Source organism: Vigna radiata, chromosome 3 (genome assembly GCF_000741045.1).
Source record: "Vigna radiata var. radiata cultivar VC1973A chromosome 3, Vradiata_ver6, whole genome shotgun sequence".
Taxonomy (NCBI): domain Eukaryota; kingdom Viridiplantae; phylum Streptophyta; class Magnoliopsida; order Fabales; family Fabaceae; genus Vigna; species Vigna radiata.
The window spans coordinates 11,174,725-11,192,954 of record NC_028353.1 but is presented as its reverse complement, the minus strand read 5'-3'; the positions used below and the strand labels follow the sequence as shown (position 1 = coordinate 11,192,954).

The following is an 18,230-nucleotide window of genomic DNA, read 5'->3' as shown; positions in this document are numbered from 1 at the left end:
GTGTTGAATATGGTGAAAAAATTATATTTGGGATTAATCTCCCTTGTGTTAAATACACACATAGTTCTCTATTTATAATAGAAGATATGGTGAAAAATTATATTTGAGATTAATCTCCCTTGTGTTAAATACACACACATGATTCTCTATTTATAATAAAAGAAATATGGGTTAAACCCAAAATACAAATAAAAAATAATAACAAACTAACTAAAGTTAAAATATAAATATAAAATAAAAATAATATATCTAACAGGTTGAAAATTTGTGTTACATACGAGTGAGTCCACCCTGTTAAAATTTGATGAAATTGTACTAAGTTGGTCTTGACCGAATTTCAACAAACTTGACCCATTTTGGTTGAGCATGTGCTGATTGAAATTTAGTCAACCTATGCTGAAGATTTTCTTGAGGCAACCTATGCTGAAGTTTGAGAACAGTCAATCGTTGAAGATCAAAATGAACCTTCTCAAGTTTTAAGTCAATCCTGTTCGAGTTGGTTTAAGATTGAGATAGACCGATTTATACCAAACGTTCAATAATATATTATAAAGGAATAATATATTTTTCATACTTAAAAATAATGTTCATGGAATGATCTGGCTCTGGCCCATTTTAAGTTATTTTTTGCCCTTAAACTTTTTTAATGAAAGTCTTTTTTAATTGGAAGTTTATTTTTTTACTTTGAGCTAAACTAAATTGACAATTCTAATCATAAGTTGGAGATGGTGCACAACCTTAAGACAATAGAGGTGTAGGCATTTCAAAGATCTAAGGAGCTGCAACAGCCACTATCCAGAGGTGCACCGAAGTGCGACACTCAGCTTTGAAATAATTTGAAACATTAAAGTTTTAAACCATTTTTAATGAAGGATATTTATGTGATTTTAATAGACATTGCAATGGCTTCTAATTAAGTAAAAGATAGACACAGTCTTCTATAAACTAATGCTTCTTTTATACATTTTACAGTCACTTTAAGTTCTTGAGCACCCAAATTTGAATTTGCGAGGATTCATTCTTCCATTTAGAGCAAGGGCAAGCACATCATATTCTTCAACGTACCATAATTCAGACACCACTGCCTGGAAATATATATATATATAAGAAAATATTGTAGTTACTACTAGGACATTCAAATAATAATAATAATTAAAAGAAAAAATGCAAGTGCTTTCTTAAAGTCCTTTTACCACTAACATTTAATCTTTATCATTCCTTCATAGATATATATATGATCTAAAAGATTATAAAGATCATAAACATTCCAATACCAACTGCTAAAAATTCTCAGATTTCAATATTTTTAACTGCAATTCACACTATAAATAATCACAGACCTGGAATCCACGAATCTGACTGTTAAGCCGATTAACTAGCTCATGGAAAAAGTGGATATCATCTGACGTATTAAGTTGTTCCTGCATAATAACATGAAGTCATTATTTGCTATACTTTCTGTCCTCATATTCATTTCATATAACTTTTTCATCAATATCAGTTCACACTTTACCATACTTCAACATATTGCCAAACAAAAAAAGAAGAAAATAGGCTTAAGTCGTAAGGCAAAATAAACTTCATAACTTTATAAAGAGCAGCTATGTTTGCATGTGGAGGAAAATCAAATTAATGTCAACTTGTTTATAGGTAACGGACAATTAACTGTTGATGTAGATTTCAGGAACCAAATGAAATGAATATTACCGTAGGTGATGATACTGTAGGCGGACCCAAAAGCCTTGCAAATGAGGTGTGGAGAATTGCAGCATCGTACTACAGATGAAAGTAACATATCATCAACAATTTTAGTGGCTTATATGACTTCAAATTACCAAATAACGTTAGAAAAACGATAGGATGAGTTCACACAGGGAACAGTAATATCATAAGTGAATTCTAAAGAGGACACTACAGGACATAAGATTTCAGACTCCTGAAAAGCCATGGTTCGTGTCTTAATTAAAACATTGATAAATGCACAATTTACTTATAGCAAAATTGAGTATGCAAGCCATGCTTACAAGTTGCTTTTCTGGTGCACGTGGAAGTGCATTCTTCAACATAGAACGAATGATTACGGGATCCGTACCCGAGATGACCTACGAAATTAGCATAATTATTCAGCCAGGTTTGTGAATGTGTCAGAAGTTTTAATACTTGCACAACTCAACATAAAGAGCAATTGAAACATTTCTGCTTTTCTTTTGTTACTAGTTTCAGTTTCTTTCTATATACTGGTTGTTGCTCAGGTTGAAAGTTTCAACAATTGACTATGCTTTGCAGGTCGGAATTAGCCAATAAAATGAAACTTGATGTCACCAAGTTAATATAAAAATGCACAGAAAATATCCCAAAATGTTTTTATATAATCAACAGATAAAGCATTTCTGTTTCCTTCTTAGTCAACAAAAATAAGGACAAAAATGTTTCTAAGAGTAAAATAATGCCAAAATATTTCCTGAATCAGTAAACCTAAAAGTCTGAATGAATCATACAAGTCACTAAATGCCAAAATATTTCCTAAAATACAAGTATGCTTAAAATAATTTGACCGAGATTGTTGCCCTAGGAATAGTCCTATGATCCAAATTTGAAGCTTTTTCAAAGTTTGGGGGAGTCATTGAAAGACTTTGGAACATATCGCCGTCCAGTAGACAAACTTAATTACCTCACTGTCACTCGACCAGATATCACATGCAGTTAATGTGGTTAGTCAACTCCTAAAGGCCCCATGTGAAAGTCACTGGGATGTTGTGATACATCAAGAATGCAGCAGGTCGATGTTTGATATCAAGGTTCCAAAATTGTACTATTCTGATACTGATCAAGAGGATTGCCATCAGATAGAGGTCCACTTCTACATATTGTCTTCTAATTAGTTAGAACTTCAAGTGCTCAAGCTGAGTATCAGGCAATGACAGCAGCTGCATGTGATAATACTGGCTTAAACAACTTCTCCATCCTTTTATATCTGGATATACAGAGATAATTGGCTAATATATGATAATGAAGTCGCCATTCACATTACATCAAACTCGGTCTTCCATGAATGGACTAAACACATAAATTGATTGTCATTTTGTGAGAGAGAAGATGCTCTCTAGAGAAATCGTCCCTAACTTTGTCAACTAAAAGTGACCAACCTGCAAACATGCTAACTAAATCCCTGAGCTCTCATATTTGAAGTTTGGCTCGTATGACATGCAAGAGGAGTGTAAAAGACATGATTCGATCTTAATAAATAGGGAAATATGTGGAACTGATAATTAGGGATATTCTCCTTTAGTAGCCATTGTTAAGTTTCCCTGTATTATCATTTGAATAATTATAAATTTAGGATTTACGCGTGTGATTAAACACACAATTCACAGCAACAGAGAAACTCTTCAACAAGTGTCATGGAAAATGGAACAAATACTTTAGATTATGGAAAATAACCTGCCAGCAACCCAGGAGCACTCCAGTTGAAGTCAAAACAACTCTATCCAAAACGATCTTCAAAGGGCAGAGTTTTGAAACAACAGCTTTCACAGAGGATGCTTCAGCTTCTACCTGACACAAAAATGATACCCACGAGCTTACTAAGCACACTTCAAGATGGAACAATGGCATCCATAAGTGAAGTATACCTCTTCTTTGGTGGCGAGTACAGGAACAATATGGTGGGAGGCATGGAACATGCTAAAATGGTACAGACTGGAGTTCTGAAACCAGATTGCTAATTGACAAACATGTAAAAATTCCAATAAAAAAAAAAAAAAAGATGAAGAGAAGTTTGAAACAGCACGGGTTTGCTTCAAGTTTAAACATATTGACTAGTAAATGAATTTTAATTCTGGTATTGGTTGATCCAATAATATAGCTTACCTTTATCAAAGTACGGATTGAAATTTTTTTTGACAGCCTCCCTGTGTCATGCAAATCGTGCATGTGTTATATGAATATCAAATTGCTTGGTGTAAATTAATAAACATATTTAATCAAAGAAGATAAATACGGTAATAAAGAAGGATATATATGAAACTGAAGATCATCATTTCTACAGTCATAATTTACGAATGTGATTGCAATTCTCCATAACAATGAAAGCAAAATTAAAAATGGATATTCTCAAACTTGATAAAATAAATTTTATTCCATGTCTTAGAAAGTAAACTTTACGCTTAACTTAACATCACAAAATCATATTAAAAGAAAATATCTATTTATATATTATAATTTGGCCAATTGGACATCTAAAGTGCGTGAGAGAGAAGATAAAATGAGGTTGTTTGATAATCTTTTGGACAAGATTGGAAGAGTTGTCCGTCATCATTATATCAACACACATTAACAAGTAAATCATGTCAATGTGATTTTAACAAGTAAAATGAGAGGGATCCCATACTAAACAAGAGTGCCTCGTAACTTGTCAAACATTGATGCGGGGTTTGCTTCAAATAACCTTGTTGAGTTTGCATGCTAATAAAGAATCAACCGTCTCGTAGCCAGGAGATTGTTTCATGCAAACAAATTCATCCAATAGACCATTTCGGAATACATTGATCACATCAAACTGAAGAAGTGAGCAATGTCTGGTAAGAGCTAAGGACAATATAATACTGTTAGTGTTGTATTCAGTTTGATATAGTTTTTGTTATAGGGGTTCGTATTATTAGCTGTTCGTTACAGCCCTGTTTCTTTTCAATCTCTACACACAGAGAATCCTTGTTTTCCTTTGTACACTTTTATCAATACAAAAGTTACCTTTCCAGTTTCTCATTTGTCTCTCTCTCTCTCTCTCTCTCTCTCTCTCTCTCTCTCTCTCAACTCTAATATGGTATCAAGAGCTTAGTGACCCATGGATTCAGAAAATAATCCTACTCCTCCACCTCCACTGGCTGCTAGTGAATCTGGCTGTACTGTTTCCTCTGCAGTTTTTGTCAAGATTTCTGACAAACTTGATGGTTCCAACTTGCTTTGGCGTCAAAAAGTAATCATGTAACAAATTCCATCCTCTTCAACATTTTGTGTTCAATCCCTCTATTCCTCTGTGGTTTCTCAGCGAAACATATCAGGATAATGGCAAAATTAATTGAGTCTTGTATTCTTGGATCAGATTTTTCTTGTGAACAGCAAGATCAGATGTTGTCTTGGCTGCAGTCCACTCTATCAAGATCCTTTCTGTCATGTATAATTGGATGTATTCATTCTTGTCAATTATGGGTTAAAGCGCATGTTATTTCCACAAACAAACAAGAGCAAGAGTGCAACAACTTCTCACTAAACTTTGTTCCATGACTCTTGATGATCGTTCAATGGGTGATTTTCTTAAAATCAAATCTTTGGTTGATTGTCTTGTTTCTATAGAGGACCCTACTTTTCTTTAAGAAGACATCGATGGTTATTCTTGAAGGGCTGCCTCAGGATTATGAATATGTTATTTCTATTATTGAAAGTAAGTTTGAAAATCTCCCTATTGACGAAGATGAAACTCTTTTTCTTGCACATGAATTGTTTAGGAATCCAAGAATGAGTCTAACAACTGCTCTGATATCAATTGTTAAGAAATAATGCAAATTTCCTATAATCAGATTTATGGAAACAATATAAACGTGAAACAATAACACACAAAATTGATAACAGAATTCAGCCAATTATTCCTACGTCTCCATGTTGTTGCAAACCTTTTATTTGAAAGAGAAAATTACAAAACAGGTGTTTACAAAACACTTAACTCACAACCCGAATAAACCCAGAGAAGTAAAATATTATTTTTCTCTCTGTCTCTTGTCTCTCTTATTTTTTCGTTGTTGTTGGAATACTTAACTTCATTTCTAATCCTCATAATTAATTTCCTATATTTAAGTACTGTATAAATTTCTTGGTTTTTATCTTTCCTATAAAATAGAATACATTTCTCATGTCTTGTTTGACTAATTCCAACAATCTCCCACTTGAAGACTAATTTCAATTGGACTTTACACCTTGATTAATGTAACAACCTTCTCTTGTATGTTATTCTAGCAGGCCAATTGAATTGGGCAAAACTTCAATTTGTCAATGGTTATTACCTTTGTTAGCATATCTGCTGGGTTTTTACTTCCTATAATTTTCTTAATGTTAGCACCTCATCCTCAAGCAAAGATTTGATAAAGTGATAGCAGAGACCAATGTGTTTTATTCTAGAATGAAATGTTCAATTCTTTGCTAGATGTACTGCACTCTGACTATCACTATATAACTCTTCTGGATAAATCCCAACTTAATTAACAAACCTTGAAGCCATATCAATTCTTTACTAGCTTCTATTACTGATTCACACTCATCCTTCCAATTCACAACATCTCCCTCTACAATGCTAACCAATACTGATGCTTGATTATTGCCAACCCCAACGGCTATTCGTCCCAATTCTGGGGCTTCGTTTCACATTACTGGAGAAAGTCAGAATATTCAACATAGTATTCCTTATGAAGGTCCTAAACATATATCTATATTAGTAATAGTCAAGGTTTTCCTTTTCAATCTTCTGGTTCTTCCTATTTTTATTGTCCACATCATCCTAAAGTTTCTATACCTCTTCATCAATTACTGCTTGTTCCTACTATAACTAAAAGTCTAATTAGTGTTAGTAAATATGCCAAGGACAATTCTGTTTATTTTTAATTTCATGCTACTCATTGTTTTATCAAATCTCTGTTATCTAATGAAGTCCTTGTTCAAGGAAACTTCAGCCTAAATGGTCCCTATCCCTTTCCCACCTTGCGACTTCTACCTCATCCTCTTGCTAAATCTTGTTTCTCTGTCAATTCTGTAATCAATATTGACAATAACAATAATATTCAATCTGTTTGGAATGCTAGACTAGCCATTCTAATGCTCATGTTATAAAACTAGATTTTCAGCAATGTAATACTCCTTTTTCTAATCAATAAGTTGTTTCTTTTTGTAAAGTGTATTGTATTGGCAAAGTTCACAAAATTCCTTCTTCCTTGTCTCAAACTGTTCACAATTATCCTCTTGAACTTGTTTATATTGACTTATGCGGACCTTCTCTTATGTTATCCACTAAGGACTTTCTTAGGTAGGGAAGTAATGAGAGGGGTTGGATAGTGTATTATAAGAAGAAATTTAAAAATAAAAGCAGTTAAAAAATTAGTTGTTATGGGGGTGAGACTTTCTGAGAAAAGTCTATATAGTCTTGTTAGATGTCGGGTAGAGAGGTCTTTTGTTGTTGTGACAGGGAATTCCCTGTGTGAAAAGAAAACTTTTCCTTTGTGAGCTGATGCTTATGCCTGGAGTTAATAATTGCTGAACAATACAAAAAAGATCTTTGTCAACTTTTTCTAAATTGCCCTGAAAATTCAAATTTAAATTTCCTTGAGAATTCAAGTAAAACTTGTCTTGAGTGAGAGGTTGATAACTCCAGTCAAATTGATGAAAGCAGAGGGAACTAGTATGTCCATAATGGAAACATATTTGGATTAACAAAGTGTCCACCATGGGCATGACCACGACCTATATAACCAAATTACCACCAAAAAAGAAGAGGAACCACGAAAATCAGTGACATGAGCTTTTGCATCTTGAGTTTGTTGGGTTTGGAATAAACTTAAATGCATTAGCCGTCGGAATCTTATGGATAGATAATGTATTAGCCTTTGAAGTCTTATGGGTAGTAAATGTATTAGCCGTTGGAGTCTTATGAATAGTTAATGTGTTAGCTGTTTTTAACCTTTTTGTTTGTTTTGAGTAGAATGGTCAAGAATATGTGAGTCTATAAATTGCATTCTTGATTGCATGAATAACACCAACAACAGAGGTGAATCAGTTTATTCAAAGAGTAAATTTGTTGTCATCAGATTTTGATTCAGAGCCATTGCACTAACAATTTTTTCATCATTATGTAAAACTGAATTTAATACTAGTGCTTGAGTCAGATTAAGAAAAGCAGAATCGAGAACAACTATCTTACAATACTTTTGAAGACAAGACTCACGCACAAGTAGAGGTTCAACTTCTTTAGTAGAAAGAGTTCAAACTTACTTTCAATAATAGATTGAAGGCTTGAGGCAAACCTTCAAGAATAACATTAATGTCTTCTTAAGAGAAACAAGATCTCCCATAGAGGCAAGGCAATTAACCAACAATTTCATTCAAAGAAGAATTTCTGACATGAACAATTTTCAAGAGACAGGGAGCAATGTTCATTGCAAAGTTGTTTCACTCTTGCTCTCAACTATTTGTGAAAATACTCATGCACTTTATTCCAAACCTTATAGCAATAAACATTTCCAACAACATGAAAAATAAAAGATCGGAGACTATAACCATGTTAATAGCATTTGATCGTGCTGTTCCTTAGTACTACACGCTGGATTGGTTTTTACAGTGTCACAATTTACTTCTCTAGGAAATCGAAGCAGAGCCAAAAAGTGTTGAAGATGATGCCTAACTCTACCTATTGCCACAAAAGCAAGAGGTTGAAATCATATAGTTTCTCTGAAATCTTCTCAAAGGTAGCGGAGGAAGGGGAAGACTGAGGATTTTCAGCCATAAAGGACCTTCAAGCTCTTGATGCCATATTAGAGTTCGATATAGAGAGAGAGAGAAGAAGAAGAGAAAGCTAACAGCGAAAGAAGATATGTTTTTGAATTGCACACACTGATGTACAACAGTCTCTATATAGAGCAAAGAGAAAGGTATAAATCTTATTTGTCCTCATCAATACCGAGATACTAAGAATCCTATGGACACTGATACGCAAAGTTTCAATAAATTCCACAAAAGAATTTACCAGAGACAGATAGAAGGTGCAGCCTATATCAGAGATAGAGAAAAACAAATTTTTAAGTAAATATCAAAGCTACGGAGTAGTATGACCATCTGATTCAAAACCATGGCCAAACTCAGAAAAAAAAATGTATCTTCAACTACGCATAGATGCATTAAATGATCATCAATGAAGCCTAGGAATCAAATTAGTAACACTTACGCGATAGGTAAAGAGAATTCAGTGCTCAAATACAACACATTAGCTCGCACCGGAGGATTTGCAGGCTGCACATGGAAAATAATAATCAGTTGCTGCCAAACAGATATATGATATGAAACAAAGCCTAAATTATGTTACATGTCACCTTCAGAACAGGTGTTACATATCCATCTTTCAGTGTGAATATATCTGAAAGGGACAATGACTGAGAGGTTTCACCATGTTTCAGGAAAGCAGCTCCATGCTCGTCCAGATCTCTTCCCATCTTGTCATACAACTTTGATCTTTGCTCCGTGTAAGAATTTTGAGAATCTGAGACAGACCCCTTCTTAATTTAGTACCAAAATCGCTTATATCTCCCTCAAAATCAAATTTTGAATAAAACCCACCTCCAAGACAACATCTTTACACGGAGTTATTACATTAGGCCAAAGAACAAACTGTAAAAGTTCAAACTTGTCTCGGGAAGGCCAAATAATGAGCAATTTGACAAGCAAAAATTTGACCGAAATGGAAGAAAATCATGATAATTGTCACAAAAGTAAATCTTCCATAAATTGCAAACATAAACGAAACATAACGACCAACCAAACTGAACCTGATGTAAAGAAAAGTTTGAAAATTGATTGGTAAAAGAACCAATATTACCCGTAGAAGCAGAAAAAAAAGTTTTCGATGAGTTGTGAAGTGCCATTCTGAACAAGGTGAAGAAGCAGAAGGCACAGATGAGCCAGATCAAAGCCACCCTCTTGGGATTAATCAAGTTCACAGTCTTACCCGTCATGATTTTGTATGCCACGCAAAACCAAAAGGTAACTGTGCGTGTACAACCCCAACAAACTCAGAATCAGTGTCATCCCCACCCATTAGCTGATTTCTTATTCCTCACTTCAATGTAATTAGCTAGCGTGATATATGGGCACAAGCTCCACCAATTTCTTTTTTTTTTCTATATATACATATACATATATATGTATATATGTATACATATATATGTATATATGTATACATATATATATATATATATATATATATATATATATATATATATATATATATATATATTAATATTGAAATTTACTATTTCATTCATATCATTCATAGTNATATATATATATATATATATATATATATATATTAATATTGAAATTTACTATTTCATTCATATCATTCATAGTTTTCCATTTCCTTTAAATAGAGGTCTTCTAGAAAATTTAAATTTGATTGAGTTCTTATTTCTGATATAGAGAAACCTCTTTTCTGATTTTGTAGGTTATTAAGACTTCCTACAACATGTCTTTCCATGTAATAATTTTCTAACAAAAATGTAATTTGTGGATTTATAATGAATTAATATATTATAAATACTACAAATTTTTACTTATAAGAGCCTATAAAGACAAGGTTTTAAAATTGATATTGTATTGAAGATAATGAGATTCAATTATTTTAATATTTAAAGTTTAACCTATAAATAAAATTTTGGTTAATGAGTTTCATTATTTAAAAACATATCATATCTCTAAAACTCTTTCTCTCTCAAAGAGCTTTTTACTATCTCTCCAAGCTTTCTAATATCTTATTCATCTGATTGAAAATCAGAGACCATCTGAGTAATCCTTAAGGTGAGATCTTCTACTTCATCTCATTAGTTTCTGCTCTTTTATTTAGTCTATGTGTTTTTCTATGCATGTGAACAGTTCTCGCTTACATGTGGAGTCTGAGTCTTCTATAAGACTCTTTGCTGGTCAATAGTCATAATGGTATGCCTTAACCATGTTTTTATAGTTTGTAGGAACAAATAAAGTTCTTTGAGTTGTTGGAGTTGTTCTAGGATCCTTAAAGTTGTTTGATTCTCTCTAACAGGTAAGGAAAGCTAAAAATATCTAGTTTTTAAATTTTTTATTCTCTAATAATCTGAGTTAGTATATTTGAATTGTATGAAATTGATTGAGTTGTAGAAATTCATAGTTTAGCATATGGAAATTTTGTTGTGTATGCTTGTTGTATGTTGTTTGTACTTGGTTGATTGGTGTTGAGTTGAGGGACTGAGGATTTGGCCATTTGACCAAATTAGGATGCACTCTCACATTGAAACTTGTTTTTGAATAATGCACTGAGTCAGGAATACAAATTTGATCATTTGAATAGGTTCCTCATTCCTTAAATCACAATTTTGAATGTGCAAATTTCTAATATGGGGTTGAGTAGTACTGGTGTGGCACTGAGCGCAACTTTGTTGTGAAAGTATGGAAGCAATTGTGCTCCAGACCGTTGAGTGGCAACTTTCACCATTGAGTGGCTATTTTTTGTGAATGGTCTGGTGTTGAGCAGTGAATGGGTACCACTACGTGCCACTTTCCATTGCAAGTTTGGAACCATTTTAATCATAATTTGCTAAACGACATGTTGGTCTCGTTGAGCGAGACATTTTGCAAGAGCTCTAGAACTGAGCACTCTCTTTTGCGAAAGGTATTGCACTAAGCGTCAATCTAAGCACTAGTGTGGTTTTCTGTGATTTTCTTATCCTTGTTTGTTTGAAGTGGTTTATTATGAATTCTATGTATGTTTATTGTGGATTTGTGATATTTCATGGACTATAACCTGATTGTGACTCTTAATGGTGTATGTTGTGAAAGGAATTTCAAGGAAAAGTTTCTTCTAATGGTTTTAGTAGTGTATGTATTGATGTGTGACTTTTGTATTGGGAGTTACCCTGATGCTCTAATAATCATCTAATCTCAAGTAGAGAAGGATGAAGTATGTGGTGAAAGGTGTAAGAGGTCCTAGTCTAGGGATAGAGTTATGGCACCTAAACCACCTTCTCCCCCCTCCATCCTCGGATATGCCCAACCTGGCAAGGGAAATCGAATCCATGGCAACAACCCTCCAAGAACAAAGTGTTGCCATGAAGTAGTAGCATTAGATGGCCTTGCAACAGATGAAATTTGCTAGGCTCTCATCTAAAGCCACCCATCAGTAGCATATGAATTCTTTGAGACAGTTGGGAGAGAACAAGATGTCTACTGGTCCTTCTCAAGTTCCACCCTCTCAAATTCGAGAGCGGGGTTTAAAGAATTTTTTGTAACATCACTTTGTTTAGTTATCTTAGTTTGGTTCAAGACTACATTTAGCAAGATGTTGTTCAACACATTTTTTTGGAACAATATTTATAACTTTTAGTGTGTTTACCAAAAACATAATTTTGCTCATTGTTTTGCAATGACTTAAATGCTTACTTGGTCCCTATGTTAAGTGGTAATTTTCAGTTTAGTACCCAGTTTTAAAAGGGTAGACATTGAGTCCTAAAGTTGTAAAAATTATATAAATCAAGTCCCTTCCGTTAAATATGCCTAAATAGAGTTAACTTCGCGCTGATGTGACTATAAAATCTGATTTTTTTCCTTCTCTCTCATATGTTCTTTCTGTAACGTTTAGCTTTTTCTCTTTCTATATTTATAATTTTCATAATTGTAGGACATTTTTTTTTTCTCTTTTTGCTGTATGGTGGTGATGAGGGAGAAATGGTCCTGGGTGGTGGTTATGAGGATGTAGAAGTGGAGAAGGAGGAATAGGGAGAGGACGGGAATGAAGAGAGCAATGTGTTGTGGGAAGTAGACCACTACAAGCCACCATCGAGACCTAGCACCACCGCCGATCATCTTCACCGTCAATGTCACAGCCATCAAACCCTATTTCGCCTCACCACTATCAACATAGACCTGCAATCAGAAAAACCCCAATCGCGAAGCCGTTGCACTCATCTTCTTCACCAGAAACCTCTATAACTTCGCATAACCAGGACATTACTGGCCCACCCCCTTCTCCATCATTCTCGCACAACAACCTCCATTGTGAAACCTTCACCAACCTAAATGGCGCCGTTGTTCAAGCCAGATGCACCACCCCTAATCTTCTATGCGAACCAGATGCACCACCCCTAATCTTCTATGCGAACCAGATGCACCATCAAAGTTGCGCACCTCGCACCTGCAAGAAGAGAAACCAAACAATCCAAATCCAAAATCACACAATCATCACAACTTTCCTCTCCCTCGTAGCGCCATATAAAACGCGAATCATCTCCACAGCAGGGCAAGCAAGTTGCACCCTCATGACAACCCTAGAGAAACCCTTACTCCCTTACATCAAAAAACCCCAATTGAGGTTTCAGTGGTCCAGTCTCCCTTGCATCAAAAAACCCTAATCTAGGTTGCAGTTGTGGCTTGTGGTGATCTAGTGGTAGAAGTTGTCCAGTAAAACATCTATTCACTCTCTGTTGAGAAAAATAAAGTCATTCACTTTTCAAAATACTATATCGCAAAGACAGAAACAAATCTATTTACTTACTGCTTTTAATTAATGTTGAGAGGAACATAAAAGAGAGAGAAAAAGATGGCAGGAAGAGAGAGGTGAGAGAGAGAAAGGGAGTTAACGTCGTTCCTACCAATTTAATGGATAGGACTGAAGTCATACAATTTTGATAACATAGGAACCAATGTCTACACTTTTAAAACCGAGTACTAAACTGAAAATTACCATTTAACATAGGGACCAGGTAAGCATTTAAGCCTTTTGCAAGATATAGTGAAAGCTCATTTAGCATTGTTTAGCCAAATATAGCAAGAGCACGTTTAACAAAACTCTCTTATGACATATTGAAATTTTGAATTCTCACTTAACCATGCCTCATAATTGGAAAAACAAGCACCATGAAAATACATGCCACTTTTCCAAAGTATTAAAGATCTAATTGGTCGTTTATTTTTCTAGTTGTTGGGCATATGTATAAAACTAATTTTGAGATTAGTCATAATATTAAAGATCTTTTAGAAGCAGATACTCCTTTGGGGGTAGACTGGGGCGTGAACATAAGGGTCTTTATGACACAATCAATAATTCAATTCATTTTTAATTAGGTCTTGCTCTAACCTCTTTAGAGGTTATTACTTCCTAGATAGCACAACACATCTACTTTTACCTGCTTAAGCGTTTATAATGTAAGACTTTACTATTCAAGTTGCTTCACTAAGAACGTTCCTTGTTGATCGGTCAAATGTTAGGAGTTTATTGAGAACGTTTCCCAAACTCGCGTTTGCAATGCAATAAGAGTTCACTAAGAAATTTCTTTGCAGATTGGCCGAATGTTGGGAGTTCACTAAGAACGTTTCCCAAACTTGTGCTTGCGATGCGACAAGATTTCATAAAAAATGTTCATTATCGATCAATCGAGTGTTGGGAGTTCACTAAGAACATTTGTCAAACTCACATTTGCAATGCGATAAGAGTTCACTAAGAACATTTCTTGTCGATCGATCGAGTGTTGGGAATTCACTAAGAATGTTCCCCAAACTCATGTTTGCAATGGACAAAAGTTCACTAAGAATGTCCCTTACTAATCGATCAAGTGTTAGGAGTTTACTAAAAATGTTCCTAAAACCAGCGATTGCAATGCAATAAAAGTTCATTGCAATGCGATAAAAGTTCACTAAAAACGTTCCTTTTCGATCAATTTGGAATGATTGTGCTTTAGCTTAAGTTAATAATCCTCAATCTTAATTTTTTTAAAGTTGACCACTCAATTCATACTACTCGATCGACTAATTTGCTAGATGTTCTCGATTAATAAGACCTTTCGGTGGAAAATCATATATATTAATTATAATAAAATCATAATTAAAATAAAAATAAATTAATGATAATTAAATATAGTTAACTTTTTACACATTTCATCTAATTTACATTTTTTTTCCTTTTTCACTCTTTTCTCATGTCTTGTAATAAATAAAGGAGGGATAATTTTACTTAATTCATTTAGAGAGAGTTGTGGCCTTATAATATATATATATATATATATATATATATATATATATATATATATATATAATAATAATAATATGATTTTATGTGTAAATTTCTTTACAATTATGCATAAAACTTAGTTATGTATTTTGTAATATTTTTATTTATATTTTTAAATATTTTTTTATTCATTTATGTGTTCTTACTTTCTTTATGTGATTATCGTAATTATGTATGCATTGAAAAGAATTAAAAAATAATGATTAAATTAAAAATAATACGAATAGGTGAAAAATGATATTATGTCTTTCTCATAACATTAATTGTTAAGACAAGTTATCTGTAAGACATGATCAAATGATCCTATTAAACAGTAGATGCATTATTACTAAACAATAATTTATTAGGAAAGGGTCGCTACATTAAATGATATTTTAACGAATACATCAATATGCTACATGATATATTTTTTTCTAAACGGGCTCTTGCTATACCTTACTAAACAATATAATAATGCGCTACATGATGATTTTTGGGCTAAAGCTATATACGTTGCTTCAAAAAACGATGCTTCAAAAAACAATGCGTTGAACAACACTTTCATAAACGCGCTCTTATACTAAACAAAGATCTCTACATGATGAGTTGTTAGTAAATGCCTTTGAAAGAATAATCGATACCTAATAATAAACGATGTTTTCATCCAATGATGAAATCTTTATGAATCAATACTTGGTATCTGATAATGTTAATTCTTACCATTATCTAAGTATCAATTTAGTAGCAAAATCAACTCTTTTCTAGCTTATAACTTGCTTAATCCTCTCTTTTATCTTAGTTTTATGAATAATTGTGTTTTGGGCTACTTTGACATAACTTCATCTATAATCCCTTTATTTTGTAGCTAATAATGTGCTTGGAAGAATCTCCGACAATGTAAAGAACTAAACCAGCCACAAAAGTAAGCAAATCTGCAGAAAAAGAGAAAAAGATGCAGTGCAACAGAGTCAGGTTGAGGGCCCCTTAGCCATGGGGGCCTTGAGCGCCACCTGCACAAACTGCACAAAAGCTGATTTCTAGTGTGCTCACTTTGAGGGCCCTTTAGCAGTGGGCGTTGAGCGCCGTTATGCTGTCAGAATTTCTCGCCTGGGCGCTCCCTCTAGGGGCGCTGAGCCCACCCTCGCTGATGTGGCAATTTGAGCTTATTTAACCCTAAACGTGAAGGGGTTTAGGCCTTTGGTTCTTTGGAGGGCTGCTAGGGCTTTTGGGAACACACCCTTCTTCCTCTTTGGATTCTTTTTCTTCTTCCATGGTCATTTTGTAAGCTCTAAGGCTCTCCATGAAACCCATCTTGTTGGGGATAGATGTAACCTTTGAACTCTAGTGTATTTGTTGAATGATTTGAATATATATATATATATAGGGGTTTGCTAACTTGCGTACGCCTGTTTTTCAGTTGGTACATTTTAGCAATGTGTACCGGGTTTAAGTAGACAACAATACCCTTATATTATGAATTCTAAGTTTTAAGGTTAAGGGTATTTTAATAATTTTCATTCTCAAAATTAAAAAAAAAAAAAAAAACCCAAACCCTACCCACCTCTCTCATTCCTCTCAACCCTTTCTCTTTCATCTCTTTCACTCTAACCATTTCTTTGTCATCCCTACTCTAGCCCCAATTGAAAAAAAAAAATCAGAAACACTTGCCTTATTTTAATAATTTTCATTCTCAAAACTAAAAAAAGAAACCCCAAACCCTTACTCACGTTCTTCATTCCTCTCAACCCTTTCTTCTTCATCTCTCTCACTCAAACATTTTCTTTGTCATCTCTACACTAACTAAAAAAAGAAACCCCAAACCCTTACTCACGTCCTTCATTCCTCTCAACCCTTTCTCCTTCATCTCTCTCACTCAAACATTTTCTTTGTCATCTCTACACTAGCTCCAACTAAAAAAACACTCATTATTAAATAAAATTGTTAGAGAAAAAAAATACTTACATAAATAAAAAAATTAAAGCACCTATTTTTTTCTTTATATGATTTTAAATAAAATTTCTAGATTTAGAATTTTTATTGTTTGATTTTATCGTTGAGAATTTTATTGTATTTTGATTTGTTTTTTCGTTAGTAAAGGAAAACAAGTTAATGAATTTCTCCCAAAAAAATTAAATGGCCATGGAGCAATGTTACGTAGTAGTCTTAGAATGTAAAGGAAGGATGCTCATAAGTCTTGGTGCAAGTTGTGCCCGTCGGCTGTAATATATATAGTGAAGATAATGAAATTATAGAGATTTTGAATGATCTTTTTTCGGAAGGTGAATATGTCAATGACTCAACTCTTTACAAAAGTAAATCGTTTAATAATGAGTGTTTTTTTAGTTGGGGCTAGTATAGAGATGACAGAGAAAATGTTTCAGTAAGAGAGATGAAGGAGAAAGGGTTGAGAGGAATGAAGGAGGTGAGTAAGGGTTTGGAATTTCTTTTTTTAGTTTTGAGAATGAAAATTATTAAAATAAGACAAATGTTTCTTATTTTTTTAAATTGGGGCTAGAGTAGGGATGACAGAGAAAAGGTTGGAGTGAAAGAGATGAAAAAGAAAGGGTTGAGAGGAATGAGAGAGGTGTGTAAGGGTTTGGAGGTTTCTTTTTTTATTTTTTAATTTTGAGAATGAAAATTATTAAAATACCCTTAACCTTAAAACTTAGAGTTCATGATATATAAGGGTATTTTTGTCTACTGAAACCCGGTACACATTGCTAAAATGTACCAACTGAAAAACAGGCGTACGCAAATTAGCAAACCCCATATATATATATATATATATATATATATATATATATTTGTGTGTGTGTCTTTTTTATCAATTGCTAGCATTCTTGTTTCCAATCTTAAAGCTTGCATGTAATAGAGATGTTCATTGCTAGCATTCTTATTTCCAATCTTTGATTCATGGGTATGGGAATGTATCTTGTGTAATCTAGAACTAAAACAAGAGTCCTAGTGGTTCATTATTCTAGGAATGGAAGATGATTCACTTGTTGTCTTAGATCCTAGTTCTTAATGCGGGTTTCATTTGTTAATTAATCAAGGCATCGATAGTTAATAGGTGACAGCTAGGCTCTCTCACCTAAGAGATTAGGGCTAGAGTAATTTTGTGGATTTACTTTAGTAATTTGATAGAGAGGAGATGAAATTATGTATGCACAAGAGTGAATCGGTGAAACCTAACCTTAGCAATGTCATTTCATATCATTTCTAGTCTATTCCATTCTTAAGTGTCTTCAAACACCAAAGTCCAAACTTGTATAGTTGAAATTTTATCTTCTTTGCACTTGTTTTTCAATTGATATGTTTTTCTTGAGTTTATATGAGTTGTTAATAGTGCAATTAACTAGTATTACACGAGTTTCTTGGGAAACAATACTTGGTCTTACCATTTTATATT

At 33.6% G+C, this 18,230-nt stretch overlaps 1 protein-coding gene across 4 annotated transcripts; it reads right to left on the bottom strand.

Annotated features, from left to right (window-relative positions):
- Nucleotides 1–860: 860 nt before the first annotated feature.
- LOC106757551 lies at nucleotides 861–9,887 on the bottom strand. 4 transcript variants are annotated; one of them, XM_014640219.2, is made up of 11 exons: nucleotides 9,758–9,884; nucleotides 9,629–9,675; nucleotides 9,126–9,292; nucleotides 8,981–9,045; nucleotides 3,871–3,911; nucleotides 3,633–3,721; nucleotides 3,442–3,555; nucleotides 2,025–2,102; nucleotides 1,708–1,776; nucleotides 1,341–1,421; nucleotides 861–1,085 (listed from the first exon to the last, which is right to left on the bottom strand). In XM_014640219.2, the coding sequence occupies exons 1-11, from the start codon at nucleotides 9,835–9,837 to the stop codon at nucleotides 978–980; spliced, it is 939 nt and encodes a 312-aa protein (XP_014495705.1). In that variant the 5' UTR covers nucleotides 9,838–9,884; the 3' UTR covers nucleotides 861–977. The 4 variants fall into 4 exon arrangements, with proteins under 4 accessions (XP_014495705.1, XP_022635156.1, XP_014495704.1 ...); XM_022779435.1 differs by adding an exon at nucleotides 9,370–9,383 and having other exon boundaries at nucleotides 9,629–9,771; XM_014640218.2 differs by having other exon boundaries at nucleotides 9,629–9,887.
- Between the last annotated feature and the right edge of the window lie 8,343 nt (nucleotides 9,888–18,230).

Bases quoted from the DNA above. Each gene is read 5' to 3' on its own strand.
- LOC106757551 (XM_014640218.2), bottom strand. From the start codon at position 9,764: ATGACGGGTAAGACTGTGAACTTGATTAATCCCAAGAGGGTGGCTTTG. The intron at 3,722-3,870 runs GTAAGCTATATT...TTTGTCAATTAG, and splicing joins CAATCCGTACTTTGATAAAG to CAATCTGGTTTCAGAACTCC. The intron at 3,556-3,632 runs GTATACTTCACT...TTTTTGTGTCAG, and splicing joins TACTCGCCACCAAAGAAGAG to GTAGAAGCTGAAGCATCCTC.